The following is a 17,772-nucleotide window of genomic DNA, read 5'->3' on the forward strand; positions in this document are numbered from 1 at the left end:
AAGTTGACCTTAACGGTGATGGGACTAGAAAAGAGTGGAATCAGAAATGGGTCTGCCACAGGGTCGCTTCTCTCCACCTCCTCCTTTACTGTCTCAGGAGCCCTCGCCATCTCCCATGAGCCCTCTCAACTGAACTTACTCATGCTCAGGGTCACTGGAATTGGACCCCAGGGCATCATTCTCTGGCAGGTGGTAATGGGAATTTTGGGGGGAAAAAAAGTATTTCGTTATATATAATATACTACATAATATGTATATTAGAGAATGTCTTATAAATCTACCAATAGGTGAAATACTTGTATCGGGAAATTGAATGATACTTTATATTGCTGGTGCTGTCTGGTGTGCATGTCAAACTTGGGATTGAGTAATATGTTGAAGTTAAACCATCCTCTGATATGCTAAATGGTTGAATGTGAGGTTCCTGCTTGCAATTAAATTATATACTTCATTCAGAGATGAGTCCACCCCATCCTGGAAATAGATAAAGTCAGTACTAAAGGTGGAACTGATCTGGTCACCTGTGCTGGTTGATGGCAGCCTGCTCCTGTGTGCACAGCCCAGAGGACAGATAAGGAAGCTGACTCCAGAGGAGGGAAGGAGCAGCCTGCTGGGTTCCCGCTAATGATTCTGATCCTCCCTCTGACTTCCTACTACTGCTACTTTCCAGCAACTTGGGCAAGGTGTTGCCTAGGCATCTGCCTATGTGTGACTTCTAGGTGCTTACTAACGCTGCTTTCATTTTCTTTCACCCCACCCCCTCATATCACACACACAAGCTGCACCTGTGTGCTAGTTCTTGAAGCTTCTGGTGGGTGCCTGGATACACCACGTCCTTTCCATTCTTCCATTATAATAATGATATTAGCTCATCTTTATTGAGAACTTATGTGCAGGCACTGTTAAGGCCTTTACATTAATTATTTCCTGTAATCCTCACAACAATGAGAGATAGGTACAATTCTCACCCCCAGTTGACATCTGTAAAAATGAGTAATTTGCATACAGACACATGAGAGTCTGAAGACTAGGTCTCCAGAGCCCATGCTCTTAACCAGGGTTTGGCAAACTTTTTCTTTTTTAAAAATATATTTTTATTGATTTCAGCGAGGTAGGGAGAGGGAGAGATAGAAACATCAATGATGAGAGAGAATCATTGATTGGCTACCTCCTGCATATCCCCTACTGAGGATCGAACCTGCAACCCCCTGGGGCATGTGCCCTGACCAGAATCAAACTATGATCTCCTGGTCTAGAGGTCAACACTCAAACACTGAACCACACTGACTGGGAGGCAAACTTTTTCTTGAAAGGGCCAAATAGTAAATACTTTAGGCTTTGCACTTTAGGCTTTGCGAGTCATACATTCTCTGTTACAACTACCCAACTTTGCCATCATAGTGTGAAAGTAGCCATGGGCATTGACATGGACATAAAACACTGAGCAAATGCATGCTGCTCCCACCTGACTTGCCAACGCTTTCTACCCCACCTGATATCATCTGTGCCAAACCTAAAGCCTCAGGCCCAAGAAAAGTAGCATGTATCAGAGCTCAGTGCCATGGGAAGGAACGCTTCTTTCCCAGAACTTGGTGACAACACATTTCTTGGTCAACCATTGTGCAACCAGGGTGGAGGGAGGGGAGCTTCTTCCGTTTCTTGAGAAGGTATTTCTTTCCAGCCAGACGCTGAGTTAGCACCTCCTTTGAGTAGGAAATGCCCTGTCCTCCTGGATGCTGTGTCCCTGAAAACATTGGAAAGATGGGACTGCTTATAAAATAGTACCAGGTCCTGTCCCCAGGTCAACCCAATGTGGGAGTTTGTCTTTCTTCCCCTGGCTTCCCATTTAACTATATGTTTTCATAGAACAACATGCCTACAATTGCTCTCAATGCTCATTGCACTCAGTTTTTAATGTCTGGACTGAAAAAAAAAATGAACATCATCCTCCTCTAAACAAAACACAACACTCATTTGACAGCCTTCTCTCCTCTAAGAAGATGTGTAGAGATTTAAGATTTTAAGAGCTGAGATTAGAAATATACACTTGAAATTTACTTGTGACAGCATCACACATGTAAGGGCACATTTTTATGATTCACTGCTTCTATATTCCCCTCAACTTTCTCTCCACACCCTTTAAGATGTCTGATCCTTGAGCCCTAAAAAATATCAAAATCACTGGGAATAAAAATTTAGTGAATTTCTAAATGATTTTTGTCCTACTCATTTTAGATTCTTTAAGTTAAGCTCTAAGTGAACATTCCCAAACAGCAGAGAAATGGTGTCCCATGAATTCCAGTTGGAAAAACAAGTTGACATGATCATCATTTCAATGGAAAAGCACACTTTGGGAAGGAGGTACAGGCATGGAGAGAAACCCTGTGCAGAAATGTCTCTGTCTCTGGGCACAGTGGCCTTGGGTGAAGGTTCTTACCCTCTCAGCAAAGTAGCAATTGGAAGCTTATGGAATAGGACAGAGAGCAATTATAATGTAAGAGCTCAACCCTTTTGTCCTTCTTGCCTTGCAAAGAAAAGTTTTAACCCCAAAGGATTCCCCATCCCATGACAAGGTCACTAGGAACAACATGCAGCAGCTCCCAAAAGAAGGGCAGGTTCAAACGAGATGGAAAAAAAACACTGCAGGCCACTTCTTGCTCAGGGCATTGAGTAAATACCTGTGAGCCCTCAGAGACAGTCCCACCCTGATGAGAAGGGTGGTGCTGGTAGAGCAGAAAACCTGTGTGGGAAGGGGACACACAGAGGAGTGGCTGAGTAAGCAGAAGGAAGAGACAATTACACAAATCAGTGCCTTGTCTCCTTTGTTTGAGATCATGACTAACTCATGACTTCAGTGAATTTATATCCAGCCTTATTGTGTGGGGATCAAGACAAGGCTGGAGGGCAGGAGAATTTCTCCATGAATCAAGGAAGCCAAATATAAAATCTTCATATTTCATACCTTTCTAGGTGCTGGGGGTGACCTCACTATTTGTAAAGCCCAACCCTCCCCAATCTGCAAGCTCACCTTCCAGGACTGAGCCCAGCCCATTTCCACTATATATAAACTGCTGCCTGCAAACGCATCACACACCTGCTGCTCTCAGCTCTACCCTCCAGCCTCTCGTGCCTCCTCCAGCCTTCTCATCTTCAGGAACCATGTCGAGCAAATCCACCATCAGGACCCAAAGCAGCAGCCACCGTGGCTTCAGTGCCAGCTCAGCCAGAGTCCCTGGGGTCAGCCGCTCTGGCTTCAGCAGTGTCTCTGTGTCCCGCTCCAGGGGCAGTGGAGGCCTCGGTGGAGTGTGTGGAGGAGCTGGCTTTGGCAGCAGGAGCCTCTATGGCCTGGGGGGCTCCAAGAGGATTTCCATCGGAGGTGGCAGCTGTGCCATCAGTGGAGGATATGGTGGCAGAGTTGGAGGTGGCTTTGGCTTTGGAGGTGGAGCCGGGAGTGGATTTGGTTATGGCGGTGGATATGGTGGTGGCATTGGGCTCGGTGGTGGAGCTGGCTTTGCTGGTGGTTATGGGGGCGCTGGCTTCCCTGTGTGCCCCCCTGGAGGCATCCAAGAGGTCACAATCAACCAGAATCTCCTCACTCCTCTGAACCTGCAAATCGACCCCACCATCCAGCGGGTGAGGACTGAGGAGCGGGAGCAGATCAAGACCCTCAACAACAAGTTCGCCTCCTTCATTGACAAGGTAAGCCAGAGGACCTGTCCTCCAGTGGGGACTCAGAGTCCCCAAAGTAGAGGACCAACACATGTCCTCTCAGGGGGAGAATAGGATAGAGGGAAAAAGGGACTCAGACTGGCTCCCTCCTGGGATGCCAGATTAGTTCCTTGTTGACCACAGGCAAAAGGAAATGGAAACCATTTAGAACTGCTGAATTTCTTAAATGTCTCTCATTCCTGTCCAGGAAGAATTCTCAACTTTTGATACCCATGGAACAAAGGGAAAACAATGAGAAAATGGAAAGAGTTAGCTTTACCTTCTGAAGAATCTAAGACATTAAAAATAAAATTCCAGTGGAAAACTGCTCCAGGGCTCTGGGCAAGAGGAAAAAGTGTGACAGGAAAATAAAAATAAATATATTTCTGCATGATTTAGAAAAAAAGACACAGAAACACTTACATATCCATTGAAATATTAAACTTGTAGGACTAAGTAGTGACCATTGAGGAAGCTTGTTTAAGAAAAGACTTGTGTACTAAATGAAACTTAGATTGTAATATAATCACAATAAGATTAAAATTTAGTAATCAGATTCTAAAACTTAACATTCCTTTTAACTGAGGTATTATCTTTTTAAAAAGCTTTGTGCAATATATCATTTTAAACTAGATGAGTGATTGTACTTGTCAAGAGAAAGAGAAGTAATGTTGGAAGTCACTGATAAGTTTCCATAAATTAGGGTGTGAGAGCACCTCAGTGCCCATGGGAAATTTTCAATGGTGAGATTGATGGGTGGGGAAAGAGGGGGAGAGAGAAAAGCAGGACTGTCACATACACCTGTAGGCACTCTGTACTAGCTCAGCACACGGGTATACTTGGGGACCCAAGCACAAATCTCTTTCTTCCATCATTCATAAGGCAAATAAACAACTTGTGTTCCTCCAGGTGCGCTTCCTGGAGCAGCAGAACAAGGTCCTGGACACCAAGTGGACCCTGCTGCAGGAGCAGGGCACCAAGACCGTGAGGCAGAACCTGGAGCCTTTGTTCGAGCAGTACATCAACAACCTCAGGAGACAGCTGGACAGTATCGTTGGGGAGAGAGGTCGCCTGGACTCCGAGCTCAGGGGCATGCAGGACATGGTGGAGGACTTCAAGAGCAAGTGAGTTAAGGAGACATATGGGTTCAGTTGTCTAAAGCACACACTTTAAGACCATTGGGTGTCCAGGTCCAGATGTGGTCATGATCTATCGCAAAACATGTCCACGAAAATGAAAATCATAATTGTTGCTTAAAAACAAACCTGAAAGAAAAAAAGGGCTATAGGGGTGGATAGGGAAGGTAAAAAAGGAAATAATTTAGGGACCACAAAAAACATCTTTGAGGATTATTGTTAAGAAATCTGAACTTTGACATATCCATTATAGAAAGTTCTGACCCCAGGCTGCCTTTTCTGTATAAATGTCACCACTGACGTAGGCCTTTCTCATTCTAGATATGAAGATGAAATCAACAAGCGCACCGCCGCAGAGAATGAATTTGTGACTCTGAAGAAGGTGAGCTGATTACAACCAGGGGTTCATGTTTCTTTGCAGAAGGAGGAAAATCTGGATTCCTACCCACTTCTGAGAAGACAAGAGGTGGGGAGGCTAAAAGATGGGCAGATGGGGAAGGAGGGCTCAGCTGACTCCATGGTGTTGGCTTATTCCCCAGGATGTGGATGCTGCCTACATGAATAAGGTTGAACTACAAGCCAAGGTAGATGCTCTCATGGATGAGATCAACTTCACCAGAGCCTTCTATGAAGCCGTAAGCATCTCCAACTTCATTTGAGTTACTCTAATGGGGCTCTGCAAAAGGGTGGAAGATCTTGGAGTTGGGAAGCCTGTAAACTTTACAGGAGAAAATGATCTCACCATCTTATGTTCTGCAGGAACTGGCTCAGATGCAGACCCACATCTCAGACACTTCTGTGGTCCTTTCCATGGACAACAACCGTGACCTGGACCTGGACAGCATCATTGCTGAAGTCAAGGCCCAATATGAGGAGATTGCTCAGAGGAGTCGGACTGAGGCTGAGTCCTGGTACCAGACCAAGGTGAGCAGTGAGTGGGCAGCTGCTGAGGAGTTCCTGTGCTCACTCCCTAAACACCAACAAGGCTACCAGCCTTCACAGGGAAAATGCACTTCTAGGACACTGAATGTGTACCTTGCACTGATAGAGTATATGCTTACATTACTTATGTGCAATTCTGGTGAGTCAAAGAAACCCAAGCAAGAGGAAAGCTAATGTAGATAAGAACCTAGTGATCGTTGCTTTAGCTTCACACTGATGCTGGCTCTCAGAAAACCAGTGCAGGACATTGCCGGTTCTGAAGAGAACTAGAAAGGCAGTGGTTTCATGACAAGGTTGGTCTGAGATTAGTGTACAGTATCCAATGACCTAGTAACATCAGCATTTCCCAAAATCACTTTTGCAGAAGCCATTAGGTTTAATTTATTAAAAGCCTGACACAGTGTGACAGTCACTGTTTTAACATGTGAACACCCATATACATCAGCTTCTCTCCCTCTTTGCTACAGTATGAGGAGCTTCAGGTCACAGCTGGCAGACACGGGGATGACCTGCGCAACACCAAGCAGGAGATTGCTGAGATCAACCGCATGATCCAGAGGCTGAGATCTGAGATAGACCACGTCAAGAAACAGGTATGGTGGGGACTAAGGAAAATAAAAGCATCCTTTCCTTGCTAGACCACCACGTGGTCATCAACCATCATTTGTGATTCCTGGGAATTTGGGAGACAATAGGGAGAGGACACCATGCAGTGTCTACCCTGAGTGAGTTCCCACAGGTAGGTGGGAACCCAAGAGCATGATATAAACAGGTGGACAAAACCAGTTTCCCCTGTCAGAGCTGTAAAATATAGTCTAGAAGCATTGAACAGAGATGACATGAGAACAGTTGGTTTGGGAATGGAGGAAACTGGGAAAGAAAAGGCAGGCCAGGAAGTGAGGAAGATTGGTGCAAATCTGCTCAAGATTCAAGGTAAAAAAAAATGATAGTCAAGCAAAGACACCTGACAAAGACCAGTGTCATCTAAAATTGTGAAGTGGAAGAAACGCATCACCTCCATGAGAATGTTTGTGATTGTCTACAAGTTAGTGTGGCTGCTATATGAGATTAACAAAAGCTGTCAATATTCAAAACAAGCTGATGGGTACATTTCTTCCTTTGTCCCTGATCTATATCTGCTGTAGTACCTTCCACCAGTCAGCCCCCACATCCTCATGCAGGGTGGTTAATAAAAAGGGGCACAAGTTCTTTCAGATGAGTCATAAGTTAGATAAGGTTTGCAGAATGGACAAAGACTGGATAGAAAGGGTCTGAGCTGCATTTCCATGCCATCTGGGCTCTGGCTCTCTTCCTCACTGGGAAATAGGAAGCACAGCTAGTCTCCTCTGGAGGACTAGATGGCAAGTTCATTCTGCTCATCTCCCCCTCTAGTGCGCCAACCTGCAGGCTGCCATTGCTGATGCTGAGCAGCGTGGGGAGCTGGCCCTCAAGGATGCCAAGAATAAGCTGGTTGAGCTGGAAGACGCCCTGCAGAAAGCCAAGCAGGACATGGCCCGGCTCCTGAAGGAGTACCAGGAGCTGATGAATGTCAAGCTGGCCCTGGATGTGGAGATTGCCACGTACAGGAAGCTGCTGGAAGGCGAGGAGTGCAGGTGGGCAACTCACAACCTCCTCTACCATCTGGGTGCTTCTCCATGATGTGCAGCCAGTGAGCACAAACTTAAAGCACCTAGTGATGGCCATAATTATACTCTCAGAGAACCATGGAAAAGGCAGTTTTCCCTGGATGGTCCTCACATGCAGGCTTCACACACTGGTCCGGTGGTGGTTGTCTGAGGTCTCATGGTCTCTGTGTTTCCTCCTTCCTAGGCTGAGTGGGGAAGGTGTTGGACCAGTCAACATCTGTAAGTATCTTTGCTTGCCTCCCTCCCTGACCCTTGAGTTCTTCTGACTTGACTCAGCCTGGCAGAATGAGCTCACCATGTCTGTGTGTCCTTGTCCCCCTCCCCTCCACAGCTGTGGTGCAGTCCACCGTCTCCAGTGGTTATGGCAGTGCCGGTGGTGTCGGCAGTGGCTTTGGCCTGGGCGGAGGCAGCGGCTACTCCTATGGCAGTGGTCACAGCCTTGGAGGTGGCTTCAGTTCTGGCAGTGGCAGAGGCTTTGGGGGTGGCCTCAGCTCTGCTGGGGGCAGCAGTTCCACCATCAAATACAGCACCACCACATCCTCCAGCAGGAAGGGCTACAAGCACTGAAGGCCTCCCGTTGGCTCTTGGTCCCACATTGTCTTAGCCCCCCTCTCCAGCTGCATGGCCTCCTCTTCAGTTTGCTTCTTTTTTCCTGCTACTTAATTCTCTTAGTCCTTGAGTTAGAACTGAAGTTGCTAAGTTCCCTCATTTCTCCTCTCTTCTCATACCTGTTCCATCTGAACTTCATTTGCTCACCATCAGAAGGTCACTGGTTGGGTCGGACTCTAGAACAGAGCAACTTCTTGCTTTCTACTGGCCCAGGAATTCCCCATATTTCACACAGTGGCCATGAAAGCACACGTTACTAGTTCTATAATGTACAGTCTGTATCCCTGCTACGTTTCCTCTGGTATTGCTCACTTGTATTGCTAAATAAAGCAGATGTGTATTATAATGCATGTTTTATGCTGTCTTTATTTGTCACCAATGGATTTTGAGCTGTTTCATCTGACAAATTCCTTTTCATGAATGAGGAGACTCCCAATCCCCATGTGCCTCACTCCCCTTCTTTAGAGAACTTCAATAAATAGCACTTTGGCACCCTCATGTTCAAAATTCCTCCCAAATTAGATTCCATGTAATGTTTGGCAGGTGGAGTTTTAGGGATCATCATTGTTAAGTCTATTTTTACTGCACCTTTCAGATACTAGCAGCTTCACTTCTCTGACTTGGTGTCTAAGCCTCCACCTATTTCTGCCCCAGTATTTGCTCATATGCCCAGAGAAACATATTACTGTCCAATTAGAGCAAAAGAACATTGACAATAGAATAAGATATTTAATTTATACTTACAATTGCCTTTATGACCAATCAATGTATCTTATAAGATATACTAATAATCAAGAAAAATTAAGCTTGAGTAAAGTAGGTTGCCCACTCCTGACTGGTATTACATGTCTGGAGATGTATCCTGAGAAAGTAGTGCAAATTCAGGAAGCTGTACACCATAGATGTGAATCCCAATAATCTTCATAACAGAAAAAAGTGTAAACACTAGAGCTGATCTAATTAAGGTTCCCATGATTCAGACTCGCAACTCAGATGCTGATTTCTTGAAGTATAAAGGCAAAACAAGAATGATAATTCTCACCTGCTTATACTGTAAATCTGTCACAGAGACTTAAGGAAGTAGATGTCTTTGTTGCTCCAAAGAGGGTCCCACATTCTCTCAGGTATTCCCTGACCTGCTTTGACTTCTGTGAATAAATAGGGAAAACTCAGACACAGCTCAACAGTGGTCTGTCAGCTTTTGCTTCCTGAGGGCAGTCACTGTTTCCAGTTCGTTGTGGTGTTTGTTTGTTTGTTTGATCCATCCCTAATCCCCAGGTTCTCACACCACAAAAGAAATTTTCTTGACTTAGCTAATTTGTAGAGGGTGTTTCTGGATCCTGCTCTGTCAGAACCTTGCTGTGTTCACCTCTAACCATTCCTCCAGCAACATGGAGAGCCTCTCATTTTGATACCTCTTCAGTTTCTGCCCAGAATTTCCCCAACAGCAGATGTGTGATGACTGGCTTCCAAAGTCTAAGCCCACTCACCACACTTTTTATTGCATATCCACAAAGAAACTATATATATAAAAGCCTAAGCGACCGTGGCAACCGAAACAACCAAATGGATGACCCAACAGGCTGCATGGGGCGACCAGGCCAGCAGGGGGGGCAGTGAGGGGCAACCAAACAACCGAACAGCAGGCTGCATGGGGTGACCAGGCCAGCAAAGGGGGGCAGTTGGGGGCGACCAGGCCATCGGGGGGCAGTTAGGGGTGATCAGGCAGGCAGGCAGGTGAGCAGTTAGGAGCCAGTGGTCCCAGAGTGAGAGAGGGATGTCCGACTGCTGGGTCTAAACCGGCAGTCAGACATCCCTGGAGGAGTCCTGGATTGGAGAGGGTGCAGGCTGGGCTGAGGGGGACACCCCCCCCCATGCACGAATTTTGTGCACCGGGCCTCTAGTAATGGAAATAAATAATAAGGCAAATTATCTAGCATATAGAAATACACAAAGAAGAGGCTTAAAAACAGAGTGTGTGTGTGTGTGTGTGTGTGTGTGTGTGTGTGTAAATATATATATACACCATAAGATATATATACTGTATTTTCCGGCGCATAAGACGACTGGGCGTATAAGATTTTCCTGGGTTAAAAAGTCGTTTTATACGCTGGAAAATACGGTATATTGGACTATATTGATGGGATTAGATATAATGGATTAGATATATTGGACTACCATATTTTCTGGCGTATAAAACGACTTTTTAACCCAGGAAAATCTTATACGCCCAGTCGTCTTATACGCCAGAAAATACAGTATATATATCTTATGGTGTATGGATATTAAAACTATAATAAAGGAAAATTATAAACAACTATATGACAAATCGATAATTTATATAAAATAGGCCATATTTTTGAAAGATACAAAACTTACACAAGGAGAAATCGATTATAAGAATAGTCCTATATCTATTAGAGAAATTGAATAAATAATATATAACCTTCCATAAAAGAAAGCAACAAGCCCAGATATTTTCATTGGTTAATTATACCAAACATTTAAAAAAGAAGTGGTCCCAATATTTGACAATCTCTTCTGGGAAAGAGAAGCAGAAGGAACACTTTCTAACTCATTCTATGAGGCCAGCATTACTTTAATACCAAAACCAGATAAAGAGATTTCTTTCTTTTTAAAAAAAAATATATTTTATTGATTTTTTACAGAGAGGAAGAGAGAGGGATAGAGAGTTAGAAACATCGATGAGAGAGAAACATCGATTAGCTGCCTCTTACACACCCCCTACTGGGGATGTGCCCGCAACCAAGGTACATGCCCTTGACCGGAATCGAACCTGGGACCTTTCAGTCCGCAGGCCGACGCTCTATCCACTGATCCACACCGGTTTCGGCCAGATAAAAAGATTTAAAGAAAGGAAAACTATAGCCCAATACCTCTATGGACATACCAGTAGACATGAAAATGCCCAACAAAATATGTATTATCAATTAAATCCTACAATGCATAAAAAGAAGTATACACCACAACCAAGTGAGGTTTATTTCAGATATGCAAGGCTGGTTCAACATTCAAATCAACCAGTATAATCCACCATAGCAAAAGGCTAAAGAAGAAAAATCATCCGATTGTATTAATAAATTCAGGAAAGGTATATGACAAAATCCAACATCGTTAATGATTTTTAAAAATCTCAGCAAACATGAAATAGAGGGCAACTTTCTCATCTTAATAAAGAACACACACTTTCTAGTGAGGACTTCCTCCTTTCCTTCTGAGATTGAGAACAAGGCAGGTATATGTTCTCTATCCACTTTTATTCAACACTAGAGGCCCAGTGCATGAAATTTGGGCACAGGTAGGGTCCAGGCCTGGCCAGCAATCAGGGCCGATAGGGGCCTTCCGGGTGCTGGCTGGGGCCTTCCTTCATTCCGTGCCACCCCGCTGGTGGTCAGCACACATCATAGTGAGCAATCGAACTCCCGGTCTCCCAGTCAAACTCGTGAGGGGACACTTTGCATATTAGCCTTTTATATATATAGATTGTACTGGATGTTCTAACTAGTACAATAATATGAGAGAAATAAATAAATATCATACAGATTAAAAATGAAGAAATAAACGTGTCTTTATTATCAAATGATATGATAGCCTGTGGAGAAAATCTAGAAAACATTATCAAAAACTGCCTGGAACTAATAAGCCAGTACTGTAGTCCCCCTTATCCACAGGGATAAATTCTAAGACCTTCAGTGGATGTTTGAAACCATAGATAGTACCAAACTATGTATGTATATGTGTGTGTGTGTGTGTGTGTGTGTGTGTGTGTGTGTGTGTGTGTGTGTATATATATATATTATTCCTATGCATACCAGTATATGCCTCTTCACTTAAAAGAAGTACTTTATGACTTCTCTTTGGCATATCTGAATTGCCAGCATCACTGTTTTGGGGTTTTGAGGCCATTATAAATAAGAGTTACTTGAGCACAAACACTGTGATATTGTGACAGTTGATCTAATAATTGAGATAGATACCAAGTGACTACTAATGGGCCAGTAGTATGTTCAGTGTAGATACACTGAACAAAGGGATGATTCACATGCCAGGTGGGACAGAGTGGAACAGCACGATATTTTATCAGCCTACTCAGAACAGAATGCAATTTGAAACTTATGAATTGTTTATTTTTGGAAATTTTCATTTAATAGTTAGGACCATGGTTCACCGTGGATAACTGAAACCATGGATGGATAAGGGAGAACTACTGTATATAAAAGTCATTTTTGTATTATGTCAGTAATGAAGAACTGACAATGAAATTATAAATTTTTTATAAAAGATTAAATACTTAGGTATAAATATAACAAACTATGTAGACAATCTATATGTGGAAAATTATAAAATACTGATGAAGAAAATCACAGGTATAAACATATGAAGAGATATTCCTTCATGGATTAAAAGACTCAATATCATTAAAATATCAATTCTTCCCAATTTGGTATACAGATTCAACACAATCTCAATTGAAATTCCAGCAATCTCTTTTGTAGATTCTAAAGATTCAAGTTGATTCTAAAGTCTATATGGAAAGGCAAGGTGAAATTGATGAAGCACAGGGAAGGGGGGTTAGGGGATGGTTCTCTTTTGTATGATACTGTAATGGCGAATTCACAACGCTATGCATTTGTAAAAACTTACAGAATTTTGCAGCACATCGTGAACCTGAATGTTAGAAATTTTTACAAAGAATAACCTATGAGGTTAAGAAATCCTAGGATGGAATGCATGATTGAAATGAATCTCTCTGTATTACAAATGTGTAAAACAACCTCATTGAAAGGTGTGGGGACTAAAAAGGCTGACCTAAGTAATTTTGGGAATAAGTGAAATCTGCAAGACTAAAGGCTGTACATAAACTGAGCTCTAGTTAATAAGGTTTTTTCCACTGGGGATATGGCTTAATAATTCTGAAACCGCTATTCATATATACTGGATTAAAAAATTAAGTAAGTAAATGGCAGAAGGTTGGAGCAAGGTTTATCACTGTGTTTGAGGTTACAGATAAACAAAAAAGAAGGCTAAAATGATCCATATAGTAATGAACTAGAGTTGGTGACATCAGCATGAAGTTATGTTTAGTTTAATATAGACAGGTGGTTAGATATAGTAATATTTATAGAAATGTACACATACAGGGGCTAGACTATATACACATATTTTTCTATCACCTAATGGTGCCTAGAAACAATGACACCCCAATAGCAATGAGCACATCTAGCTCCCAGATCTTGGCTTCTAAAACTATTACCCAGTATTAATGTGATGGTTAATTTTATGTCTTCTTGGCTGGGCTACAAGGTGTCCAGGTATTTGGTCAAAAATTATTCTGGGGGTTTCTGTGAGGATGTATTTATTTTATTATTTTTTAAATCTTTATTGTTGAAGTATTACATGGGTCCTCCTCCCCCGCCCCCCGCATTAACCTCTTCCAGCCCACTCGCACCCTCCTCCCCCAAAGCCAGGCCCTCACCATTCCATTGTCTGTGTCCACAGGTTATGCATATATGCATACAAGTTCATTGGTTGATCTTTTCCCACCCTCCCATGCCTTTCCTCTGAGGATCAACAGTCTGTTCATGCTTCTATGTCTCTGGGTCTATTTTTGATCTTCAGTTTATTTGGTTCATCAGATTCCATGTATGAGTGAGATCATGTGATAGTTATCTTTCTCTGACTGGCATAGTTTGTTCAGCATAATATTTTCCAGGTCCATTCATGCTGTTGCAAATGGTAAGCGTTCTTTCCTTTTTTTTGCCATGTAGTATTCCATTGTGTAAATGTACCATAATTTTTTTATTCACCCATCTGCTGATGGGTAGGTTGTTTCCAAATCTTAGCTATTGTAAATTGCGCTGCTATGAACATAGGGGTGCTTATATTTTTTCTGATGATTGTTTCAGGTTTCTTAGGATATATTTCTAGAAGTGAATCACTGGGTCAAATGGGAGTTTCATTTTTAATTTTTTGAGGACACTCCATACTGTGTTCCACAGTGGCTGTACCAGTCTGCATTCCCACCAGCAGGGCACGAGGGTTCCCTTTTCTCCACATCCTCGCCAGTGCTTGTCGTTTGTTGACTTGTTGATGATAGCCATTCTGACATGTGTGAGGTGATACCTCATTGTCATTTTGATTTGCATCTCTCATGCAAAGGAACTCCAAACTCAGATGATTAGTGACTTTGAGCATTTTTTCATGTCTCTTGGCTTTCTGTATGTCCACTTTGGAGAAGTGTCTATTTAGGTTCTTTGCCCATTTTTTAATTGGATTGTTTGTCTTCCTTTTGTTAAGTTGTATGAGTTCCCTACATATTTTGGAGATTAACCCCTTATCAGATGTATCACTGGCAAATATATTCTCCCATGCAGTGGGCTTTCTTGTGGTTTTGTTGATGGTTTCCTTTGCAGTGCAGAAGCTTTTTATTTTGATGTAGTCCCATTTGTTTATTTTCTCCTTAGTTTCCATTATCCTAAGAGATGTATCAGTAAACATATTGCTACAAGAGATGTCCGAGATTTTGGTGCCTATGATTTCTTCTATCATGTGAGTGTGTATTTAGATAAAATTAACATCTAGATTAATAGACTGAATAAAGTAGCTTGCCCACCATAACATAAGTGGGCCTCACCCAATCAGTTGAAGGTTGAAATAAAACAAAAGGCTGACCCTCCACTAAATAAGGGAGAATTTTCTTGCCAAATTATTTTCCTACTAGGGCACTGGTGCTTTCTAGTTCGGCAACAACCTGTCTGCCTCAGGACTTGGACTGGGACATCAGTTCTGCAGATATTAGACTTGCCAACCTCCCGAAACCACATGAATCAATTTCTTATAATATGTGTGTATACATGTTTATATATATATGCAAATCAACTGGACGTCAGAATGACCAGTTGCTATGATCTTCACTGACCACCAGAGGGCAGATACTCAAAGCAGGAGCTGCCCTCAGCCCACAGGCCCCAATCGCCTGATGGGGAACAGGGAAACGAGGGTGGTGGCAGCAGATGCATGTGGCGCCAAGCCAAGGCAGGTGTGAGTGAACAGGGCCAGGATCACCCCGCCGGTTGCCCCACACACAGAGGATGAGCGGCAGCGGCGGGGGGGGCGGGGGGGGATAGCGGGGGGGGGGGGTGTCAGCTGCCGGCAGCCGGGGAAGATCGGCCCTGATTGCAGGCCAGACCTAGGGACCCTACCATTGCATGAATTTTGCACACCAGGCCTCTAGTATATATTATAAGATATATATCTTCTATTGGTGTGTTTCTCTGGAGAAACCTGGCTAATACCATTGGAAATAAAGGCTCCTTTATTAGGAATGAAGGAGAAACTATTGTTTCTAGGAATGGGGTGGGAAATATATGATTACACAGGAGCATCTTTCAGTGCCATAAAGTAAGGAAGTAATCAAAAAGCCCACTGAAAGAGCTCCTAAAAGTCAAATTGGAACTATCTGAGCCAGAAGTTAATTAATTAAAAACAGAAAATACAGTATTTGGTTATAATCCAAAGTATAAAATAAATATTCATGGCTCATGCTGATATGAATAAATGACTGGATAATAATTAATAAGGGATGATAGATACTCTCATGCAGAGGAACTCCAAATCATTTATATAGGTGTTCCCACCTCAGAAAGGAAGAGAATAACTCTTTCCCTCTAAGTGTGGGCTGTGCACACTGACTTCCTTCCAAAGGAATAAGGGGTAAAAGAGTAACTTTACAGTAGAGAAATCTAATGAACATTTCCTCAACCAAGTGATCAAGGTTAATATCAACAGTGATGTCACGCTGACAGTGTGTGCCCTTGATCTGATGAGGTGGGAATGGCATTTACTCTGTCTTCCTCTATTTGTGGTCCCCCTAATCATAAAGAGTCAATACACCTCACTGTCAGACTACAGACTGATTGAACTCAGAGCATTCTTGTCACTGACTACATTTTTTAATCTAACTGCATAACAGTTATTATATCATAATCTAGTCCTTCCTTAATGAAATCTAATACCTATTTACATTCAGATTTAGATGAAAAGATAATTATTACTTAGACATGCATGGACATATTTGTAAGTGAAATGACCTGATATCTGGATTTCCTATAAGATGCTTCAACAAAATAAATAGAAAATACAGATATAAAAAGTAGGGGAATTAGATTAAACAATAATGATAAAATATGGATAATCATTTAATCTGGGTAATTGGTGTATGTTGGTTGAATGCTATTCTCTTTAATTGTATCTGTTTGAAATTTTCAATAATACAAATTTTATTTAAGTCATAAAGTAGTCTGTTATACTGAGAAGAGCACAGATATGTTTGGAATTAAATTTCTAGTGATGGGAAATACGATGTCCTGTAGGAACATTTCAGATGATCCACAACATGGTTCTAGAAAAGAGAGAAGCCCTGAGGTCAGTGATATCTACATTGAATAAAATTATTTCCATGAATTATGAAAGAGGAAAGTTAGTATTTCTAACTTAAAATGATTAAATTAACATTTTAGTTAGTATGTTAAATGTAAATATGTGGATGGGAGACTTCTGAATATAACCGAGCAGAGGAAAGGGAGGCATTTCCCGCTTCTCAGGAATTACCTAAAAACAATAAGAAGAACAAGAAACATAAAGGTTATTTCCACCCTCAATCACACAAAACATCTTAAAATCCCTAAATTAAAAAAAAATATATATATATATATATACCACAAAGATAAAGAATCGACACACAATTGTTAGGAAAACAGAGAGAGTAGCTGCCCAGAGCTGAAGATCTGAGAAAAAGCCAGTGGAAACACTCTCACAAACAAACAAATCCAAACCAAGCAACAGGAAAACCACAAAGGAACGCCAGACAAAGCAAATGCTGAGGTTTTCCTACTTGCCAGGCACTATTGACTCATGAAACTCCTACTAAGCCGATGAAAAGGACACTTCCTCAGGTGCAAGTCCAAGAAGCTCATGTTGCAGCCGTCAGAACTGGGTGTGTGGGCTGGAGGCAGGTCCCCATATATTATGAAGTTTCAAGAAACTCTGAAGGCAGCGTTGAACAAGGAATCAGTCAAGGCCTGCTGGCAACATTGTGTTGGTGAAGCAAAGAAAGACTGTGAATTGTGAGCCACTCTGTAGCGATCTTTGTTGGTTTGCTGAAATAAATATTAAAATAATTATTTACCCCAGCCTTGTGTCATAATGGGAATTCCTGTTAACCTGGACATGGCCTTGGTCCCTTCTCCCAGAATCCTTTCTGCAAATTCAGGTCCAAAAGTAGCTCACCTCATTCAGAGATGAGCACTAGTCAGAAAGAAACCATTCCAGGACCACCAGAAGATACTTTACTTTTTAAAAAATTCAGGGACTAGAAAAAACAAAAAACACTCAACAGGAAAAGTTGCAATAAAGTAACATTATATTGACTTTGAAATTCAATGAAATAAACACCATGATAAAATAAAAAAACAAAGGGGCAACATGATCTATATATAAAAAACCCTAATATGCAAATAGACCAAATGGCAGAACAAACAACCGGTCGCTATGACATGCGCTGACCACCAGGGGACATACGCAGTACAAGGCAGGCGGTGGCAGCAGGTGGCAGAGTGTGGAACATGGTGGGCATCGGCTGTGGTGGGATGGTGGAGCAGGTGAGCAGGGGTGCCAGACCAAGGCAGGGCACCCGTAGCTGTCATCAGAGC

At 42.5% G+C, this 17,772-nt stretch overlaps 1 protein-coding gene across 1 annotated transcript; it reads left to right on the top strand.

Moving 5' to 3' along the window:
* The first annotated feature begins 3,074 nt into the window (after positions 1-3,074).
* On the top strand, positions 3,075-8,391 carry LOC103285318 (keratin, type II cytoskeletal 6A). The gene is made up of 9 exons (XM_054719055.1): positions 3,075-3,699; positions 4,618-4,832; positions 5,166-5,226; positions 5,384-5,479; positions 5,604-5,768; positions 6,254-6,379; positions 7,179-7,399; positions 7,617-7,651; positions 7,764-8,391. The coding sequence occupies exons 1-9, from the start codon at positions 3,160-3,162 to the stop codon at positions 7,997-7,999; spliced, it is 1,695 nt and encodes a 564-aa protein (XP_054575030.1). The 5' UTR covers positions 3,075-3,159; the 3' UTR covers positions 8,000-8,391.
* Positions 8,392-17,772: the final 9,381 nt, after the last annotated feature.

The sequence above is a fragment of the Eptesicus fuscus genome, chromosome 7 (genome assembly GCF_027574615.1).
Source record: "Eptesicus fuscus isolate TK198812 chromosome 7, DD_ASM_mEF_20220401, whole genome shotgun sequence".
Lineage (NCBI taxonomy): Eukaryota > Metazoa > Chordata > Mammalia > Chiroptera > Vespertilionidae > Eptesicus > Eptesicus fuscus.